This window comes from Lycorma delicatula, chromosome 7, assembly GCF_047948215.1.
Source record: "Lycorma delicatula isolate Av1 chromosome 7, ASM4794821v1, whole genome shotgun sequence".
Lineage (NCBI taxonomy): Eukaryota > Metazoa > Arthropoda > Insecta > Hemiptera > Fulgoridae > Lycorma > Lycorma delicatula.
Genome location: NC_134461.1, coordinates 21,925,936 through 21,949,201, shown reverse-complemented (window position 1 = coordinate 21,949,201; position 23,266 = coordinate 21,925,936). Strand labels below are relative to the sequence as shown.

Sequence of the window (23,266 nt, the reverse complement as noted above, 5' to 3'; positions counted from 1 at the left end):
TCGATTCAACAATTGTACTATACCATTTTTTTATTTCATCATAAACCCATACCAGTATTATTACTTTAAAGAGGTCAATTTTTGTGGTACAATTCACTTTTTAAGTCTTTTTTGACTACTGCCCAAAGATTTGCAATTGGGTTTAAGTCTGGGGAGTTGTCTGGCTACGGAAGCAAGTATCACTTTGAAAAATTTTTCCACTTTTTCGCCTGGTTGTATCCCTTTCATTCAGAATCTTAAAAATCCATCACTTTCCAGCATACCAACTGCTGTAAGTAATGAACAAGGACCTTCAAATATGAAACAACCCCAATTTTTCTGGAGATGTTGACTGTTAGATACCGGTGATGTATTTTTATTTGATGCTTTTCTAACGTATGGAATCCTTTGCCCTAAACATAAAAATGTGACTAGTCACAAAATATAACATTTGTCCAGTCTTCTTTGATCCAGTTAGCATGTGCTTTGGCCCACAAGAACCTCTTTTTACACATTGTTGGTGTCGAAAAAAGCTTTTTAGCTGGTCAACAAGCCTTCAGTTCAGCTAACAGCTGTAATGTGTAAATCTGTACCACTGACTACTAATTCTTTGTTTACTCCATAGTAAATAATTCTGGATCAACTTTTTCTCATAATAAGCAACCTTAGGTTGGAGTAGATTTTCTTTTATGGCCACATTTGAGGTGAAAAGGAACAAATTTCTTTAAATTGCTTTAAAATGGCATTCACTGTCCCCAATCCAACACCACATTCAGAAACAGTCATTCATACTGGTATATTCAGAAGGAAACAGTTTTTCTCATGTCCATTATTATACATTCAAGACTCAGAACAAAAAATATAAAATATAACGTGAAAATTGCTAAATAACCAAAGAAAAATAGCCTCACAAGTTGCAAACAATTTAAAGAATGGGTGTGGTCAAGCAGTATAGTCATAACATATAAATAAACAAATTTCCTGTATTGATTATTTTGCTCGGTGTTGCATATACATACATACACATTGGGTGAGCAGCTTAAAATCAAACCACTATAAATTAAATATGGTTAACTACTTTATTAATGAAATAAAATGAAAAAGTAAATTAAATCATGTTTTCACATTAGCAAAAGTACATATTTACTAGTCTTACAAACGATGTTCAAAGTGAGTGTCCTGAACAATGCAATTTTGTAATCAAATGATCATAGAGAGTCACCTGACATTAAACATTGTCAATTTCTTGTTGAATGTTTGCCTACAGTTCATCAATAGTGTAAGTACTTGATTCATAGACTCCATCTTTCACGTTCAAATAGTCCTGAAGAAAAAACCCAACTAAATCTGGGAATGTGGAGGCCACCGCCCTATGTTGACAGTTCTTTCTACTGTAAAAGCCCCATGAACAAGTGCTACTAAATTGTTTGGTGTGTGACATATTTTGTCTTGTTGGAAGAAGTCAACTTTTTCATAATCTGTTAATTAAGCACAGAATTCTTCAAAAATTGTACGGTTCACTTCTGTACTGACAGTCCAGCCAAAAAATATTGAGCCCACTAAACAATTACCAAAGACAGCACACCAAACATTGATTTTCTCAATGCAAAGTAGATCCTGAAACATCTGGTGAGGATTTTCAGTCATCTGATATCTGATGAGTAAATTAATATGCCCAGATAAACGAAACCATGCCTCATCTGACATGAAATACAGTGTGTTTATACATGAAATACATCTGTCTCCCAATAATGTTTTTGAGAAGCCTGTCACAATAACTAGCACGTTCTGGTTTGTCTGTTCTCTTAAGTTGTTACACAGTTGTAACACAATACAATTTTAAATTTAAATCGTGAAGAATCTTTCAGCAAGATGTATATCTTACACTGCTTTGTTATGATAACTTATGAATTGATTTTTTTTGACCAGCAGAAATTTTTTTTTGAATTAGAGGCTATGGTTCCTTAGTCCGATTGCAAGGTTGCCTATTTCATTTAGCATTTGAAACTGACCCCATTGTAAACCAATTTTTAACCAAATTGTCTATGCTATTCTTATGAGATACTGGCATTCAGAAATTTTACAAGGAATATTTGAAAGGATCCAGAACGCACATAAGCTTCCACTATAGCAACCCTTTCCTAGATCAAATAAGGCATTTTAGTAAAATACAACTGTAAAGAAAGAAACTTCATTGCACTGAAGCATGAACAGTTTATAAGTGACAATAATAGATGAGAGTATTAACATACACGAAAGATCCTATAAAATCAAATGTAACAAATGTAAAGCCCCAACAAATTTAAAATACAGATAACTAATTCAAATTTCTTTAATATGAAGCTATGCTTTTTAATTTTTCAACATGCATAATACCTAACCAGTGTTCCTGTGGGTACCAAATAAAATTTATTATGGAACGGGAACCCTGTCAAAATTTCAAAAAATTATGAAGTGTTCTAAATTCTATTTTTACTCCCAGAAATCTATTACTGACATTTATCCATAGCAAATGTAAAAAAAAAAATACAATTCTATTAGCTTTAATTTTCACTGCTTTTGAATATTTTTGAAATGCATTGGGAGGGCATACATTTTTTTTTTTAAATTGATCCTACGAGAAACAATTTTAATTTTTTAAATTATATTCTGAGTGAATTTATTTATTTTCCACAAAGAGAAGCAATGCAATTGGAAATATTTAAGTTATTCTTTAATATTTAAGTTCAATCTTCATTTTTTGACGAATCATATCAAGTAGTCCATACGCATTTGACAAAAACTATAAAAGACTAAGATGATTGACTAACATTTAAGTAAAATTCCTTTTCCTTTGATTTTCTAGGATTAAAAAGATAACATGAAAATAAAATGTATTTTAGCAACTGCTTACTTGAATTATGTTCAAATTACATAATTCATCAAGTCAGAACTATTAAAGATTGCAATCATTATAAAAAATTATATCAATCAATGATACAAGAATCAAGTAATATATATTTGTTTACTAATAGATCATGTCTTAAATAGTTATTTTTGTTTTAAATCTCACTTTCAAAAATTTCTTACGGACCTTGATTTGGTCAGACTCAAAAGCATTATTACACAAAAAAGCTGACAACACAGTTGTAGGCTTTCTTGTCACACAGCTTTTTCTGATGCACGGCTTACACACATATACACACACAATTTAAAATATTTATCATTTAAATACAATATTTTTTGCTTATTTAATTCAATGATTCTAAGTAAAGTGCGCGCACGTACCATATTTCATTCAGGTAGGTGTGGCGGTACTAGTGGCCAGTTTAAATAAATTTTTGCACTTTAAATATTATTCATTTATTTAATTCTACTGCTTACCTGTGACATCACAACATAGCAAATGACTACAGCAGTAGTCACGCTGCTAAGTGGGATGTGTAAGGGGGTGAGGGGTTAAGATCTCCACGTTGATGGGGGAACAAATTTGTGGATCCAACAAGATGCTAATAGAAAAAACTCCAATGAAAAAGATCCACTTTACTGTCTTCTACAACGTTTCAAAATGATTTATACTATTTTTTTTGGAATAGGAGTGCAATTTAGCAAGAAACCTTTTACCCAAAAGGTGTTTTTTTATAATTGTTCACAAAAATATTAAGAAAAAAAAGATGCAATGAAAATCAACCCTTATACTACCTTTTAAACTACCTTCAAAATTAAAACCATTTTTAGGGGTGGAGGTGAAATTTATCAAAAATTTTTTTTCAATAAATTAATATTCATAAAATTATCAAAAAAATATATAACCTTAATTATGCAAAATCTGGAGATGACTTCATCTATTTCCCTGAATCCCCCACTCCCTGACCTTATGAATTGAAAATTTAATAGCATCAATGCCCCTACTACACAAATATTATAACCTAGTGGTTCTGGAGATATAAGGCAATTTACACGCCAATATACATACGTACACGTTTTGACATGCAAATTTTGATGCCATTTTTTCGGTTTTGTGGCATCTTTAGGGGTTAATTTGTCAAGATTCATTGAAAACCATATATGCCCAATTTTGACCGATCACCATATTTTCCTTTCTATATAGCTATAGCTTCATGTCTATATAGACAGGAAAGTAAAACTGACAATTTCTATACGCTCTCGGCTTAAAATTACTGGTTACATAATAAAGTTATCTGATAAATTTATCCCTAAAAATATTCTTAAATTTTAACTAAAACACAAATACACATGCAATGTTCTGATTTATATATCTAAAGTAGTGTGTTTTTAAAATAAGGTATGTTTTGAAATAAACTTAAAAAAACTAAACTTTTGAAACAAAAAACTAAAAAAATTAATAACCTTTATAACTTATACCCTCCTCTATGAATCATGAGACCTTGCCGTTGGTGAGGGGGCTTGAGTGCTCAGGGATACAGAGTAGCTGGACCGAAGGTGCAACCATATCGGAGAGGTATCTGTTGAGAGCCAGACTAAGGAATGATTCCTGAAAGAGGGCAGCAGCTCTTTCAGTAGTTGTTAGGGGCGTGAGTCAGGACGACTTAAACGGCCGTATCAACATCACCCAGTCCTCTGAGTACTGCGCAGCTGAAAGCAATGGAAAACTACAGCTGCTTTTTTTCCAAGAAAATGTGGCTCTCTGCATTTTCACATAGCAATAATGGAGGCGCCTTCCTTGGTAAAATATTCCGGAGGTAAAATAGTTCCCCGTTCGGATCTCCGGGTGGGGACTACTAAGGAAGGGGTCACCAGAAAATTAAAAAATAACATTCTACGAGTTGGAGCGTGGAATGTTAGAAGCTTGAAAAAGGTTGGTAGGCTAGAAAATTTAAAAAGGGAAATGGGTAGGACAAATGTGGATATAGTAGGAATTAGTGAGGTTCGGTGGGAAGAGGAAGGCGACTTTTGGTCAGGTGATTTTAGAGTAATTAACTCAGCGTCAAATAATGGGCAGGCAGGAGTAGGTTTCGTGATGAACAAGAAGATAGGGAGGAGAGTGGAGTATTTCAAGACGCATAGCGATAGAAACATTGTAATAAGGATAAAATCAAAACCTAAACCGACAACGATTGTTAACGTCTATATGCCTACAAGCGCGCATGATGATGATGAGGTAGAGTGTGTATACGAAGAGATTGATGAAGCAATTAAACACGTAAAAGGAGATGAAAATTTAATAATAGTTGGAGATTGGAATGCAAGCATTGGAAAAGGCAAGGAAGGAAATATAGTGGGTGAATACGGGCTGGGCAAAAGGAATGAAAGAGGGGACCGACTTATAGAATTTTGCACGAAGTATAATTTAGTAATTGCCAACACCCAATTTAAAAATCATAATAGAAGAATATACACTTGGAAAAAGCCAGGCGATACTGGAAGGTATCAGATAGATTATATCATGGTTAAGCAAAGATTTAGAAATCAACTCGTTGACTGCAAAACTTACCCTGGAGCAGACATTGATAGCGACCATAATTTGGTGATAATGAAATGTAGATTGGGGTTTAAAAACCTGAAGAAAAGGTGTCAGATGAATCGGTGGAATTTAGAGAAGCTTGAGGAAGAGGAGGTAAAGAAGATTTTTGAGGAGGACATCGCAAGAGGTCTGAGTAAAAAAGATAAGGTAGAAAATGTAGAAGAAGAATGGGAGAATGTTAAAAAGGAAATTCTTAAATCAGCAGAAGCAAACTTAGGCGGAATAAAGAGAACCGGTAGAAAACCTTGGGTTTCAGACGATATATTGCAGCTGATGGATGAACGTAGAAAATATAAGAATGCTAGTGATGAAGAAAGTAAAAGGAACTATCGGAAATTAAGAAATGTTATAAACAGGAAGTGCAAACTGGTGAAAGAAGAGTGGATTAAAGAAAAGTGTTCAGAAGTGGAAAGAGAAATGAACATTGGTAAAATAGACGGAGCATACAGGAAAGATAAGGAAAATTTTGGGGTACATAAATTAAAATCTAATAATGTGTTAAACAAACATGGTACACCAATATATAATACGAAAGGTAAAGTCGATAGATGGGTGGAATATATTGAAGAGTTATACGGAGGAAATGAATTAGAAAATGGTGTTATAGAGGAAGACGAGGAAGTTGAGGAGGATGAAATGGGAGAAACAATACTGAGATCTGAATTTAAGAGAGCATTAAAAGATTTAAATGGCAGAAAGGCTCCTGGAATAGACGGAATACCTGTAGAATTACTGCGCAGTGCAGGTGAGGAAGCGATTGATAGATTATACAAACTGGTGTGTAATATTTATGAAAATGGGGAATTTCCATCAGACTTCAAAAAAAGTGTTATAGTTATGATACCAAAGAAAGCAGGGGCAGATAAATGTGAAGAATACAGAACAATTAGTTTAACTAGTCATGCATCAAAAATCTTAACTAGAATTTTATACAGAAGAATCAAGAGGAGAGTGGAAGAAGTGTTAGGAGAAGACCAATTTGGTTTCAGGAAAAGTATAGGGACAAGGGAAGCAATTTTAGGCCTCAGATTAATAGTAGAAGGAAGATTAAAGAAAAACAAACCAACATACTTGGCGTTTATAGACCTAGAAAAGGCTTTCGATAACGTAGACTGGAATAAAATGTTCAGTATTTTAAAAAAATTAGGGTTCAAATACAGAGATAGAAGAACAATTGCTAACATGTACAGGAACCAAACAGCAACAATAACAATTGAAGAACATAAGAAAGAAGCCCTAATAAGAAAGGGAGTCCGACAAGGATGTTTCCTATCTCCGTTACTTTTTAATCTTTACATGGAACTAGCAGTTAATGATGTTAAAGAACAATTTAGATTCGGAGTAACAGTACAAGGTGAAAAGATAAAGATGCTACGATTTGCTGATGATATAGTAATTCTAGCCGAGAGTAAAAAGGATTTAGAAGAAACAATGAACGGCATAGATGAAGTCCTACGCAAGAACTATCGGATGAAAATAAACAAGAACAAAACAAATGTAATGAAATGTAGTAGAAATAACAAAGATGGACCGCTGAATGTGAAAATAGGAGGAGAAAAGATTATGGAGGTAGAAGAATTTTGTTATTTGGGAAGTAAAATTACTAAAGATGGACGAAGCAGGAGCGATATAAAATGCCGAATAGCACAAGCTAAACGAGCCTTCAGTAAGAAATATAATTTGTTTACATCAAAAATTAATTTAAATGTCAGGAAAAGATTTTTGAAAGTGTATGTTTGGAGTGTCGCTTTATATGGAAGTGAAACTTGGACAATCGGAGTATCTGAGTAGAAAAGATACTGAGTAGAAAAGAAGCTTTTGAAATGTGGTGCTATAGGAGAATGTTAAAAATCAGATGGGTGGATAAAGTGACAAATGAAGAGGTATTGCGGCAAATAGATGAAGAAAGAAGCATTTGGAAAAATATAGTTAAAAGAAGAGACAGACTTATAGGCCACATACTAAGGCATCCTGGAATAGTCGCTTTAATATTGGAAGGACAGGTAGAAGGGAATAATTGTGTAGGCAGGCCACGTTTGGAGTATGTAAAACAAATTGTTGGGGATGTAGGATGTAGAGGGTATACTGAAATGAAACGACTAGCACTAGATAGGGAATCTTGGAGAGCTGCATCAAACCAGTCAAATGACTGAAGACAAAAAAAAAAAAAAATAACTTATACATAAAAACTACATTTATTTATTATTTTTCTATACAGTTGCCTTCAATACATTTTTCATAGCATTTCACTAACTTCATGCCCACTTCAAGAATTGTCCACTGCTAGTGATTAAACCATCCAGTAACACCATTTTTCTATTCATCATCATCATCATCAAACCTTTGTGATGCAAACCACTATTTAAGATGTAGAAAATGAAAATAATTGCTACGAGCTAAGTCGGGGCTATAGGATGGATGAATGTCATTGCATCGACTACTGCTTTGTCTCAACATTGAATAAGAAATCAGTTTCATCTCCGGTAACAATGCAATCAAACAACTTATCATCTTCATTTTTATATGCCATAAAAATTCATGCACCGCTGAAATTTTTAAAGCCACAAAAATTTATTCATGGCAGCAAGATGTTTGTTTTCCTTGCATGTATCAGTTAACATCTTCAGCATATTCTGGCAATTTCACAATTACTTGTTGCCCAATTTTTCTGTCAAAACTTAGAAAATCAAACATTGTGAAGCATGTAGGAATTATTGCGACAGTAAAGTTTTCTCAACTTTTCAATTAAATCACCCATTTTCACCAATGGCCACCCACTATGTTCTTCATTGTTAACATTTGTTTGCTCTTCTCAAAATGAACGCCACCACTGTCTTATTTTAGCATAACTCATAATATTCAGCCCGTAAATGTTACAAATTTGCTAGTGAATTTCAGCCACAGAATTGTTTTTTGCTATCACAAATAAAATTATTACTCTTTGTACTTCACACTCAACAGGATCACATATTGTAGCACTCATAAATGGTTGAATATAAACAACTAACAACAAACTGACTAAACTAATATTGCTAACAGCTGACTATTAATTGAAATAAATGAGCCATCTATTTATATTTACACCATGTATTTAGGCAGTAAATTCAAAATGGATCTTACTTTAAAAACGCAGCTTGTATAACATAACAGTCAATGAAACACACAATATCAATATAAATGCAAATATAACCCGTGGCAAAAAACTTACTGTCTCGGATATATAGGTATAAATACATCATTTTCAACCGCATCTCTCATTCTATTTACAATCGTACTGAGGAGTGCTGTAAAATTTTTACTATCATTTGATAACGTTGGAAACTGTTGTATTAAATGTGTAACAAGTTGTACAAGAACAAGTGTCTGAGATGTTGAAACCGGGTCCCAACTGACCTCAACCAATTCTGAAAACAAAATTTTAATTTAGATATTGCAAACTAATAATATAAATTAGTTGATATAAAAAACACACCTAAGACATCAGAGATTATACTGTCAGCAATAAATCAATTAAAAGATTTAAATATGAAAATAAAACAAAGAAATAACAAAAGTATTTTCTGTCTAATTAAATATATACATATTTCTTTAAATTAATTTGCATTCATTAATATAATACTATTCTTAAAGATTTATTTCTCTGTTATTATTAGATTCTAGCAATTTACATTTATTTTTTATAATAAAGTGAAACATTAGTAGAAGGAAGACAAGTACTTTCCGGAGGGGAATGTCCATAACTGATTTGATCTTTGCCAGAATTACAGATGATTCAGAAGAGTTGTGAGTATGGGAAAAAGAAGATTATAATCTTGAAATATATTAACAAAGCCTGAAGACTGTAGCAAATCCTAGAAGGAAACTATGAATACAAACACTAAGAAGGAAATGAGTAGTCCAAGAAATTGTATAAGTAATGTGAAGAAATGATAAAAGCAATGCAAGAAAGTTCTGAAAAGTTGCTTACTGTTGTAAGCACACATTAGGAAAGATAAAATTTTCAGAACAGGTAATGTAAACTAATCTTATCGTTCATTACCATTATGAATGAATTATATTTTATTTATATCTGAGACTTTTCAGGTCTCTTATACTTGCTTATTAGTTTACTCTATACTTTATTGTTTATCTAAGTTTTTTTTTTTTGTACTTAGATACTTTATTATTAGACTGCAATTTTTATTTTTCCTTTTATTGGTGTTTATTACTTTATTTAAACAGTCTGTTTATTTTTTTTATATAAGTTGTTACAAACCTAGCAGGCAATTTAAATTTACTTCTTGGATGTTTGTTTTTGTCTTATTTACACAAACAATTGTATTTTACTTTTGGTCATAAATAAAATCTTTATTATTATTATAATATATGAGATCCACAACAATCAAAGTGGAAAGGGAATAGAAAACCATGAAACAAGATCATCATTAGTAACCGATGACACAATTATTTTGGTACCAGTTAAGGATGGATATAGTCAAAAATCACCTCACTGGTTGAGTATAAGAAATATGAAGTAGAAGATGAAAATAGAGTAATATACAAATAATATATCAGTAGCGATAAAGAAATCATCAAAATGAAATAAGTAATAAAAATAAAATATTTGTACAGGCTATAAATACAAACAAAGCATTAGAACTAAAGTTTTAGATTTTTTGGTACAGACCAAGAAAGCAATGGTTAGATTGTAAAGGAAGATTCAGAAGAGAACATCAGTGGAGAAAGTTTTCAAGGCAATATGGTGGCAAAACAAGACTCGAGCAGAGATCTATGATTTGCAGTCCAATTACAACTGTATGAAAATAAATTTATTGTTAAAACATGGTAAAACTCTTAGAAACTTTAAATTAAAATGAAATAAATAACAAGAAGTTTGGTATAACGACAGATTTTTTTTCTTCATGTCATGTATTTTTTTTATTTTGAATCACTATGTTACAGGGAATAATATTCTGTAAATATATGTAAAAATATCCATATGTACATCCAAATGTAAAAAAACATTTTGGTAGCTCAGGTAAGCAGCGATGAAGTACTTCAAACAGTACAAAGAACTTCTTTTGTTCTAATAATCATAAAAACAACAATATCACATTACCAATAACAATTATTATAGAGTAAAAGATTAATTCAGAATACATTTAAAACATGTAAAAGAATTCATTCTGCTTTCTGAAAATAATAAATACGATACATATCTTTTAAAATACCTTCTGAACAGAAGATATGACCTTGTTACAAGATGGCGCCATCAAAGAGTACCAGAACATCTATTTCTATCATTTTTTAAATTTTACATATATACAAACTTAATTATAAGTCTCTATTGTTATCTTTTCCAAACACTTAGTAGAGATTTATCTTACTTAATCAAAATAATAAAAACAAATTTATAATATTAAAATTAAGAAGAGATAAGTTAACTATCTCAGTTACTGAGCAGCAATTACAATCAGTTGATAACTAACAAAACATTTCTTTGATACTGTAATTTGAATATCTATTTAGAAATTTTAATTATTTTTTTCATCATCAGATATTGTGTACAGATTTTACAGTTTGTTAATTATATTGTTTTTTTTTTTAATTTTTTTCTTAATCTTTATTTTAATTTATTTTCAACATCTTCCTGTAACACAAAAATATCGATTTCCTTTCCGATTTTCTATTGTCCATAATTTTACAACCATAAAAATTTAAATTCCAAAAATATTTCTGAGAATTTCTAATTCTTATATCCATAACTGATACTAAAGAGTTCTTTAATATTTAGAATAGATCAAGAACACAAAACAAAACTGGCAAAATAATAATATATACTTACGGTTTAATTTTGGCACAACATTTTTTTCAAAAACACGAGGTACTAATTGCAGATCTGGATCTGCTCTTAAAGCTTCTTCAGTTGGTGCGATCTGTTTAATCCCATACATGAGCAGATTGTGACACCACACGGTCTTTTCTAGATCACCACCGCTTCCATTATTCTACCATACAAAAAAAATGCATTAGTAAAAGACACAAATACTTTCCTTAAATTCATTTGCTTAACAGATGGTTCATTATTACTATTTAACAAGAGTATACATTAAATTAAAAAGAAAAAAAATAGTACTGCCCAAATTTAAATAAAATTAAAAATAAAATATTAATAAATAGTAATGTACCTGATATAAAGGATTCCACATTAATAACTGTAATCTAATAAGCGGCCCAAGTACTTTTGGCAAACAAAGATTAACATAAGCTTCAGAATATGCCTCCAAATCAATTTTACGCCAATCTTCAAAACGTTCTAATACACCTTTAATAGTTGAAAATTCATCTAAAGCATCTTCAAATACATGCTTTGCATCTTGTTCCACCAAATCTAGAACAAAATAAGGTTTCCAATTAAGAGAATTCTATTAATAAATACTTATTAATATAATCTAACCTTAAAACTTAAGATTCAATCAAACACAACTTCCTGAGCAAATCTACACTTATTTTAGAAATTATCCAATTTTAAAACATTTTCTGTAAAGTTTCTACATATTTTTGTTAATTCTCTTCAGTATTGGAATGAACATATGAGGTGTAAACAAAAAGTAGCAAGATAATTTACTTATTCTAGTATATTCATACTGTCACTTTAAAAGTAGTATTCCAGGGATGCAACACATTTATGCCAATGTTTTATTGAAATCTTTTGCGGAAAGAATTTTTTGGTGTAGCATAAAATCACTAAATAATACTGTTTACTGACAGTAGAACCTTGTGGTAAGAATTCATAATGGATGGTGTCATTGTAATTGAAAAAAAAAACAGTAAGGGGTACCTTAACATTTAATTGAACTGTACGTCCTTTTTAAGTCTTGGTTATTCAGGTAGCTTCCATCAGGATAACTGGACCTTCATTTTAATATAATTTAAAATGTTATGACACATCTGAGTAATTCTTAGTCACCAACTAAATCAGCTAATAACTATTCTATGAATCTTTTTTTGCAATGTTATCGTTGAAAATTCAACAACTTTGGAACAAATTTTGGTACTACTCATTTCATGTACGTGAGAAGAGTCAAAAGTTCATCAGTCAAAACTGTTTCGCATGAGTTATATAAATGATTGCCACCTGTTCGGCAACTTACCTAATAGTGATCTGACAATTAACAATCACAAAGCTATTTATTTTTTCATATTTTAATCAACTGTTGATGTGTTACAATATCCAACCCTTTTTTCGTGTTCGACCTTCTTGAAACTGTTAGCACCACTCATAAAATCTTAAGTGTCAACATAATATTCTTGCTAAAAATCTTTCTTGACATCATCACTTCACTGAACTTTATTCTGTTTTATTACAAAATTTGATGCAAATCCTTTATTCTGTCATTTTCAATCAAAATAAATCATCACTCAAACAAAATAAATCATGTGCGTGTGTGTGTTTATATATATATATATATATATATAGAAAATTACTAAATACCTGGAACATGGAACTTTTAATACTGTTTTAATTGCTTAAACTGTATATTAATTAATCATATCATATATTCATAATTACATTTAATTATAGTATTGGCAACATACAGTAGGCAAGATTTAAAAAACAGAAACATACCTAGAATAACTTACATAACTAAGAAATTTTTTTTATATTTCATAAAAAATGATCCAACCATTCTGCAGTTACCAGGCGCATAAATAAACAAGAAACTCATTCAACAATTATTACAGACTTATTCTATAATCTATAATCCACAAGACTAAATTAAATTAAGGCCAGCTTATTGTGTAACAGTTTAAAATAAATTAAAAGTAGTAAAATACCTCTTTGTGATCGAAATGAAGAAGCTTCCATTTCTGTTATTTCATCATCACTAGAAAAACCATCGACATGCTTCTGTATTCCTTTTTGTTCTCTCATTCTAATCCTACGTATCCTACGTCCTTCCCGTTCTGCTGCCCTTCGCACTCTCTCTTCATCCCTTTTCAGATTTTCTGAAAAAAAAATTTAACGTATTATATTATAAAACTTTAAAATTATAAACATGATTAAACACAAAAATAAAACTATAGAACAGCCACTTATTAGACATTTTGAAAATTGGTTACGAAAATAAAGAAGAAAAAGTAATACAAAAAATAAATAATTCAATTAACTGACAACATAACCAATAAATCCTTACAAACTAATGTTAATAAAACCAAATAATTCTGTACAAATGTTTCATCATGTATGAAATAACAGAATTTCTTTTACTTTTAAAATTAATCCTATAAAATTATACACAGTTAAAAAAAATGTTTATTATATTTTGCAATCAATCAAATGAAAAATTACATACATGGCAGCACTAATTAACATTACTTATTTAATTTTTAAGCTCACTTCCTTTTTGACAAATATAAATATGCACATGGAGTTAAGCCTAATACAATTAATAAATGAACTATTCAGATGCTTCAGTATAAAATTAGTTAATGAACTGAACCCATTTTACAATAAAACAGAATCAGATTATTATTATTAACTTGTATGAAAAAGGGAACGACTATCACACAATATGACCACTTATCAAAGAAACAAATAAATTTAATAACAATATAAATATTTATAGTAATTTTTTATAACCAACAATTAGAAAATGAAAGGAGAAAAAATACGTACAGCCAAAAAACAGGTTGACAAAAGAAAAAAGAAAATATCAGAATATTAAAAAAAAAACAAGTTGCTGTATAACATCAATAATATTTAAATATTTAATAATTTTATGTCATAAACAGTGTTAACTGAACAACAAGGAGACCATAATAACCTTTACATTTTTAAATCAATATCAACTAATAGTTATACAAAAAAACATTAATCAAAACATATTCTGCACAGTGTTATCAATAAACACTACATACATAATATCTGTTCATCAGACATAAAAAAAAAATAATAAAGGTCATAAGCAATACATTAAGAGAAAAATTATAGTATTTTTCAAAAACAAGCACTCCAGAGCAGCCACACATAATATATTAAAACCATAAAATTATAATTATAAATTAATAAAAATTACTACTGGTAAATGGTCAATAAAAAATATATATTCCTTGTAATAAACTGTAACTAGAGATAAGATTTAAGTCTAGACTAGAGATTCACCTTCTTATTTTGCCAATCCCTACAATATATCCCTGAATATGAAAGTGATCACTGTATAAATGAAACAGGTTCCTTAAAAATAGCTTAAAATTTAGGATTAAACATTTAATTCTACATAATAATGAGTACTGTAAATACTTCTACGAAGACAAATAATAAAATTTAAACCTCATCAGAATATAATTTGGTAAAAGCGGACTGGATCTTTAGTTTAGAAATAGAAGCGGCTAAAAACGTCTGTTCACATCAAATAAATACCCGCTTATGGTAAATAATCCAGATGTACCCAACCCAGCAGTTCATAAACCATTAGGGAGATTGATTGTTTCTTTCTCTTTTCTTTTCCCTTGATCCTTTCTTTCTGAAAATAAACTAACGGAACGGAACGCAAGAATGGCGGGAGTTTCAATATTTCTCCCTACACATCGCAGAGCCTGGATAATGTCCCTTGCTGCTGTATCTTTCTATTATCGAGCGGATTTCATTGGTTATTTAGTGGCGGTTATAAATTTTAAGTTTTATTTATGGACGGATTTGGTAATTTGCAAAAATGAACTACAGGGGCTGATCCAATTCTGGATAAAGATACCTCAAGAAATAATCTTCCAAAGAATTTGGAGAAGAATTGATGCTTACAACCATGTGATCCCCTGAAATACTCCTTTAGATGAGGTTTGTTTAATTTGCAAACCCTTTCTCACTGCTCGCCATGCATCCCTTATGATTCTTAGAATGGTGCAAAAAATCAAACTTAAAGCTAAGTTGCATATCAGGTAATGTGCAGGCTCCTTTCCATCCTAACCCACATATACATACATAATTTCACACATATAGCTTTGCAACCGAGTAAAGTTATACAGCTATAAAATTATATCAGTCGTATATAACAGTATTTATTAATAGACATATTTGGAGTTCAAAAGATTAATATTCATTAAGTTTTTGCCTTCAGATAACTACATCAAAAGCAGTAATGCATGCATTTGTTTTTTTATTAAAACCATTTCCTAGTTAATGTAATTTATGGGTCTTCAGATCATATTCACTCTGTACACTAATGCAACTAAGATACTTAAGATAAGTTACAATAATTAACCACCTCTCATATAATCAACAACATTGCTTTCAAAAGAACAACAGCATCAAGTGAATGCCAAATTGCTCTGGTAAATGGTAATCACTATTATACAAAACGAGTAGCAAAATAAAAGGAAGAAATGTACCCTATAAGTAAGACTTTTAATTTAATTTGACATATGAATAAAATAAAGGATAAAAATATGTCTGAATTTCATCTTCCTAATTTTTTATTTCAACTTTTAAATAAAACTAACAATAAAGAAAGACTTAAACAGACTAAAAAAATACACATTAATATATGTTTTTTAGATGAAATATCTGTAGTTCATTACAGCATACAAAAAAACTTAAAATAATTCCTAAACAACAAAATAAACATCTGTTAAATGTCTTGGAGAATCTTACATTGTCACTAGCATCAGATGATTTTTAATACATCTGGTGTCATTCATTATTTAAGAAAGGAACATCAATAACACTGCTCTCATTATGACACAAACACACAATATAAAAATTAAGGCCATCTGTTCACAAAGATAATACATAATTCACGCACGAGTGTGCAGATGCACACACGTGCTTATTTTTTCTTGAATGTTGTATGGATAAAGAGTTAACAAGAAACAAAATCAAGCAGCAACTGTCAGATAAAGTTCATTAAATAGGCCAGTATCTAACACAGTCATCCAAATTAAGAGCTGTCATTGTTAATTCCAGTTTGGGTAGTTATGCTTTACAATATTTTAAATTTAAAACATGTTGGTAGAAGATAACTGAGACAACAAAGGCCGTAGAGGCCAGAGTGCAAGTTTACTGACTAGAAGATGCGGCAGAGGCTGGAGCCATTTCTTCAGCCTGGTCTTTGACATCGAGTCTTCTACGAGACGTCAGTTCTGTACAACGCCGACTATATAAATTATTAAGACGCTGTTCCAACGCCAACAATATTACAACCTGTAAAGCAAAACGGTTAATCAATTAATTAAACAAATTTCTATAAATTTATAAAAAATATTAACTGAATAGAGATTTTTTTCTAATCAAATCTTTGCGTTAACAAATTTAACAGTTATTTAAAAAATCTTTCGACATGTTTAGAAATAACAAGAATATGTAATATTAAGTTATAATAAAAATCAAATTTAGCTTTCATTAAAAACACCTGGATTCCAAAAAGTGAATACAGTAATAAGGTAAATACAGTTCTTGAATAAAAATGTGAAGGGCTGCAAAAATGATTTTCATAAGAATTAGAAATGTAAATAATATTACTTAAGAATACATAAAAATAAAAACAAGCATTTAAGTTTATATTAGAAGCGGCATAAAAAAAGCTGAAAGATTTTTCTAATGGAAGCACAAGTATTATGTATGATTTATTCAAATATTTCTAATTAGAGGCATCTAAAGAACTAAAATCCTGTTTTGACTTTCCTTTTATGAGGATGTTAACCATAGTAACAGATTTTGAGATAAAGAATAAAGAAATAAGATAAACAATGCAGAACAAAACTGTAGCAAAAACACATATTTCCTTCAGGGAGAATTCGAAAATAGAAGACAAAATGAATTTACGTCAATTTCCAAATCATACGAGTAAATTTACAAATTAAAGCGGGAATAACTTAAGTTATACACACTGAAAAGAAAAACTGAACAACATTTGTTGAGTATTATTGTGAGATGAATGCCAATGAAAAACTGGGAAAAGAATTAAAGTAATGACATCAGCCTATAATGAAGTAATATTGCTTGATATGATTTAAACGAATAAAGTTAGTAAAGAATGGATCAAAAAGACGGACAAAAGATGATTGAGACAGTACAAGAAAAAGAATGAACAGAGGATACAACAGTAGCCCCTTAATTTATGTGGAAGTACCAGTAAACTTCAGGTAAATAAAAACTTCATAAGTCAATATGTTAGAAAAATATGAAATTTGAGGTTAGTTTCTGATTAACTGACCTGCAATGTATTACTAATACTCAATTATTGTCCTTTAACAGAAAACAGGTAGAAATTGAAATAAAATCTTATTAACATTTTTCCTAACATGTAAACAAATTTTTTCTACTGAATTCATATGCTTTTACTAAGTAAAATCAAAACTGCGTAAAATAAATGCACACACAAATTAAGAGACTACTGTAGTGGTTTTGTCATGTCATAAGTAAAAATTAAAAACTACCAAACTACATGAATAACAGATGCAGAAGCCAAAGCAAATATAGCAGAAACAAATTGAACAGATGACTATTTTGTAAAAAGAGGGTACACCAAAGAAAAATACAACATATCAATAAAAAACATGTAACTTCTACAAACATGAAATGAATTAGAATGGCACCAGACACCTGCCTTTTTTCAATCATTACTGTACCAGGAGAAACTAATAATATTAAAAACCTATAAAACACATTCTGATGAAAACTTTAACATTTTTTTAAAATTATCAACACATTTGCTTGTACTAAAAAACACATAATTTATTAAAACTGAAACAAAATTATTTTTTAATGCAAAGTTTAATGTTACTATTCTACCAAACAATTTAAAATCACTTCAATTTTTTATATGAAAATTAATGGTTACTTCAAAAACAATATCAATATTTTTATATACAAATATATTTTTAAAAAACTATTATAAAATTTTATAAGTTTAAAACTTTTTAGTGTAACATTCAAAACTCTTTTCCTGTGTTATACATGAATAACACTTAAATCCAATTTCAACATCAAATTTATAAGCATAAAAAATGAAACAATCTGCAATAAAATTTTAAAATTTAATTAAAAAAAACATTATTTTTAATTCAGAAAGGATTGTTTGATGCCTAATTAAGCAGTACTTTGAACAAAGTAGATAGATTATTTGTCCCCCTCATCAAAATTTCTCACATCTATTAATGCAGAAAAATTTCTTAAACTTTTGGACAGAAGTGGATAGGTTATCACTCTTGCACATGCATTTAGCTGTAAAATAATTTCTCTATGAGGGACATCTCTAAAGTAAAGACTGCTGAGAGATTTCTCTCCTTAAGGTTTGTAAACCTGTCGTTTACAGCCATGCTAATAATGTACACACTGCATTGTTGTCTGTAAGTTGTCACGTTGTAGTATCTTTGACTACGTGTGAATTGTTACGTTATAAGATGAATAGGAAAATTGATGTTGCTGCCGAATGTGAAATACGTGGAGTCATACGTTTTTAAAACATCAAAACGTTAAGCCAGCTGAAATTCATAGGCAGTTGGTTGCTGTATACGGTGATAATGTAATGAATGAATGAAACAGAATTAATGTGCATGATGAAGAACACCAGGGGAGGCCCTTAATAATCACTAAAGACACGTTGACGATGAAATCAGAAAAGATCATCGCTCAACGATTTCCAACCTGGCCCTTCTTTTTCCTGATGTTTCAAGAGCTGTTATCGGTCGCATTGTTCATGACCATTTAGGCTTCTGAAAGGTTTGTGCATGTCGGGTGCTGCATGTCTTAATGGAACATCAAAAAAAATCTCAATGGGATCTGCTTTGGAATTTTTGATGCGCTACACAGAAAAAGGTGACAGTTCCTTAATTCAATTGTTATCGACAATGAAACATGGATTTCGTATTACATGCCAGAAAAAAAGGCAGTCAAGTGAAAAGGTGAAAGGTGTCATTCTCAATCACCAAACAGACTGACAAAGGTCAAGCCATAGGCATTTGGATGCAAACTGATGGCCACAGTCTTTTGGCATCAGTTTGGCATACTGCTGATTGATTTCACGCCACGTGGAATTACTATAAATGCAGAAACCTACTGCAAAACTTTGACAGTGATGAGGGTGGCTGACTGATGGTATCGTCCCACTGCATGAAAATGCATGTCCAACATATGATTAACTGAGTAGATTTGGATGGAAAATTTACGATAACCCACCATACAGTCCGGACTTAGCTCCTTCTGATTAGCATTTGTTTGAGAAATTGAAAGAATTTTTGAGTGGTAAGCAATTAATGAGTTACAATGAACTTAAAAATGCTATTAATCAGCGGTTAAATGAACTGGCAGCATAAGAATAAGACAAGGCTATATTGAGGCTGGTGTATCGCTATGATAATTCATTTTATTTAATTCATTTTTTTTTCTCTTCAGTCATTTGACTGGTTTGATGCAGCTCTCCAAGATTCCCTATCTAGTGCTAGTCGTTTCATTTCAGTATACCCTCTACATCCTACATCCCTAACAATTTGTTTTACATATTCCAAGCGTGGCCTGCCTACACAATTTTTCCCTTCTACCTGTCCTTCCAATATTAAAGCGACTATTCCAGGATGCCTTAGTCCAAGTTTCACTTCCATATAAAGCGACACTCTAAAAATACTATTTGGCATTTTATATCGCTCCTGCTTCGTCCATCTTTAGTAATTCTACTTCCCAAATAACAAAATTCTTCTACCTCCATAATCTTTTCTCCTCCTATTTTCACATTCAGTGGCCCATCTTTGTTATTCTACTACATTTCATTACTTTTGTTTTGTTCTTGTTTACTTTCATGCGATAGTTCTTGCGTAGGACTTCATCTATGCCGTTCATTGTTTCTTCTAAATCCTTTTTACTCTCGGCTAGAATTACTATATCATCAGCAAATCAAAGCATCTTTATCTTTTCACCTTGTACTGTTACTCCGAATCTAAATTGTTCTTTAACATCACTAACTGCTAGTTCCATGTAAAGATTAAAAAGTAACGGAGATAGGGAACATCCTTGTCGGACTCCCTTTCTTATTACGGCTTCTTTCTTATGTTCTTCAATTATTACTGTTGCTGTTTGGTTCCTGTACATGTTAGCAATTGTTCTTCTATCTCTGTATTTGAACCCTAATTTTGTTAAAATTTAGAACATTTTATTCCAGTCTACGTTATCAAATGCCTTTTCTAGGTCTATAAACGCCAAGTATGTTGGTTTGTTTTTCTTTAATCTTCCTTCTACTATTAATCTGAGGCCTAAAATTGCTTCCCTTGTCCCTATACTTTTCCAGAAACCAAATTGGTCTTCTCCTAACACTTCCTCCACTCTCCTCTCAATTCTTCTGTATAGAATTCTAATTAAGATTTTTGATGCATGAATAGTTAAACTAATTGTTCTGTATTCTTCACATTTATCTGCCCCTGCTTTCTTTGGTATCATAACTATAACACTTTTTTTGAAGTCTGACGGAAATTCCCCTTTTTCATAAATATTACACACCAGTTTGTATAATCTATAAATCGCTTTCTCACCTGCACTGCGCAGTAATTCTACAGGTATTCCGTCTATTCCAGGAGCCTTTCTGCCATTTAAATCTTTTAATGCTCTCTTAAAATCAGATCTCAGTATTGTTTCTCCCATTTCATCCTCCTCAACTTCCTCTTCTTCCACTATAACACCATTTTCTAATTCATTTCCCCCGTATAACTCTTCAATATATTCCACCCATCTATCGACTTTACCTTTCGTATTATATATTGGTGTACCATGTTTGTTTAACAAATTATTAGATTTTAATTTATGTACCCCAAAATTTTCCTTAACTTTCCTGTATGCTCCGTCTATTTTACCAATGTTCATTTCTCTTTCCTCTTCTGAACACTTTTCTTTAATCCACTCTTCTTTCGCCAGTTTGCACTTCCTGTTTATAGCATTTCTTAATTGCCGATAGTTCCTTTTACTTTCTTCATCACTATCATTCTTATATTTTCTACGTTCAGCCATCAGCTGAAATATATCGTCTGAAACCCAAGGTTTTCTACCAGTTCTCTTTATTCCGCCTAAGTTTGCTTCTGCTGATTTAAGAATTTCCTTTTTAACATTCTCCCATTCTTCTTCTACATTTTCCACCTTATCTTCCTTACTCAGACCTCTTGCGATGTCCTCCTCAAAAATCTTCTTTACCTCCTCTTCCTCAAGCTTCTCTAAATTCCACAGATTCATCTGACACCTTTTCTTCAGGTTTTTAAACCCCAATTTACACTTAATTATCACCAAATTATGGTCGCTATCAATGTCTGCTCCAGGGTAAGTTTTGCAGTCAACGAGTTGATTTCTAAATCTTTGGTTAACCATGATATAATCTATCTGATACCTTGCAATATCGCCTGGCTTTTTCCAAGTGTATATTCTTCTATTATGATTTTTAAATTGGGTGTTGGCAATTACTAAATTATACTTCGTGCAAAACTCTGTAAGTCGGTCCCCTCTTTCATTCCTTTTGCCCAGCCCGTATTCACCCACTATATTTCCTTCCTTGCCTTTTCCAATACTTGCATTCCAATCTCCAACTATTATTAAATTTTCATCTCCTTTTACGTGTTTAATTGCTTCATCAATCTCTTCGTATACACACTCTACCTCATCATCATCATGGTCGCTTGTAAGCATATAGACGTTAACAATTGTTGTCGGTTTAGGTTTTGATTTTATCCTTGTTACAATGATTCTATCGCTATGCGTCTTGAAATACTCCACTCTCCTCCCTATCTTCTTGTTCATCACGAAACCTACTCCTGCCTGCCCATTATTTGACGCTTAATTCATGTGGCAATTATATAAAGAAATAGTATAAGTAGCTTACTAGAAATAGTAGCTTAAAAGAAATAAAAAATATTTATAAAGTTTTCAGAGTAAATTTTTTTACAATGAAACAGTCTTTACTTTAGAGTCTGTTTGGATTACAGGTCATTTTATCTCATTTTTATTAATACTAAATGAAATTAAAATAACAGAAAGCATCACTTGTTACACTATTCAATAATATTTTTAATTAGTTATATCATATAACTTTGACCTAATCAAAAATAATATCTATAAACAATAATAAAAAAAAATTATTTCAATTGAACTTACATCAAAATCAGCATTTTGCATTAAGAAATTAAGACCAGATTTTTTAAGATAAGCCAAAAAATGTTAAACTTATGTAAATTGTAGTGTACAAATACCATATGTGAGAATATTAGTTATATCCTAAGTCTGAGATATAGGCCTTTCTCTAAATCGCTATAATGGAGGAAATATTTCTCTAGTTTTCTAGACAGTTATCTCTACATGTAAGAGAAACCACAAACAGATTTTGCATTCAGCATTCTTAATTTTGATGGTCTGTAAAAAAACTGTTCACTGAAAATAGTTTTGGTGACTGGCATTTTAACTTAAATTCACAGATTTCAACTTCCAGTATGCTATTCCCTTACATATTCCACAAGTCATGGAACAATTGAGTTGTAGGAGTTAGTTTACTGTTACCCAGGACCCAAGTTTTTTTTTTTTTTTTTTTAATATGTAAATGATTATTTAAAGAGTTTAGTTTAGTAAAAAATTCTACTTTGTACCTTTAATGAATTTAATACAGATTAGTTACAGTAATTATTTTTTAATTGGGTGTGGTTTGGATTTTTTTAGATTTATTTATGATAGTTGTACTTAAAATATTTTTTCATGTTTTGCTACTAGAACAGAACTGTAACTATATAAAATATGTTTAGAATTTCAATGTGTTATAATCTTAGTTTAAAGTTCTCTCTCTCACATACTCTCTGTCTGTGTGT

At 30.9% G+C, this 23,266-nt stretch overlaps 1 protein-coding gene across 2 annotated transcripts in view; it reads right to left on the bottom strand.

Annotated features, from left to right (window-relative positions):
• Window positions 1–23,266, bottom strand: part of LOC142327293 (PAX3- and PAX7-binding protein 1) — a 74,510-nt gene that overhangs the window by 14,980 nt on the left and 36,264 nt on the right. For both annotated transcript variants that reach the window (XM_075370196.1, XM_075370197.1), the window contains 5 exons: window positions 16,508–16,643; window positions 13,283–13,453; window positions 11,632–11,834; window positions 11,289–11,451; window positions 8,673–8,868 (listed from right to left, as the gene is read on the bottom strand). In XM_075370196.1, coding sequence (XP_075226311.1) covers window positions 8,673–8,868; window positions 11,289–11,451; window positions 11,632–11,834; window positions 13,283–13,453; window positions 16,508–16,643 — 869 coding nt within the window. The remainder of the gene's footprint in view (window positions 1–8,672; window positions 8,869–11,288; window positions 11,452–11,631; window positions 11,835–13,282; window positions 13,454–16,507; window positions 16,644–23,266) is intronic.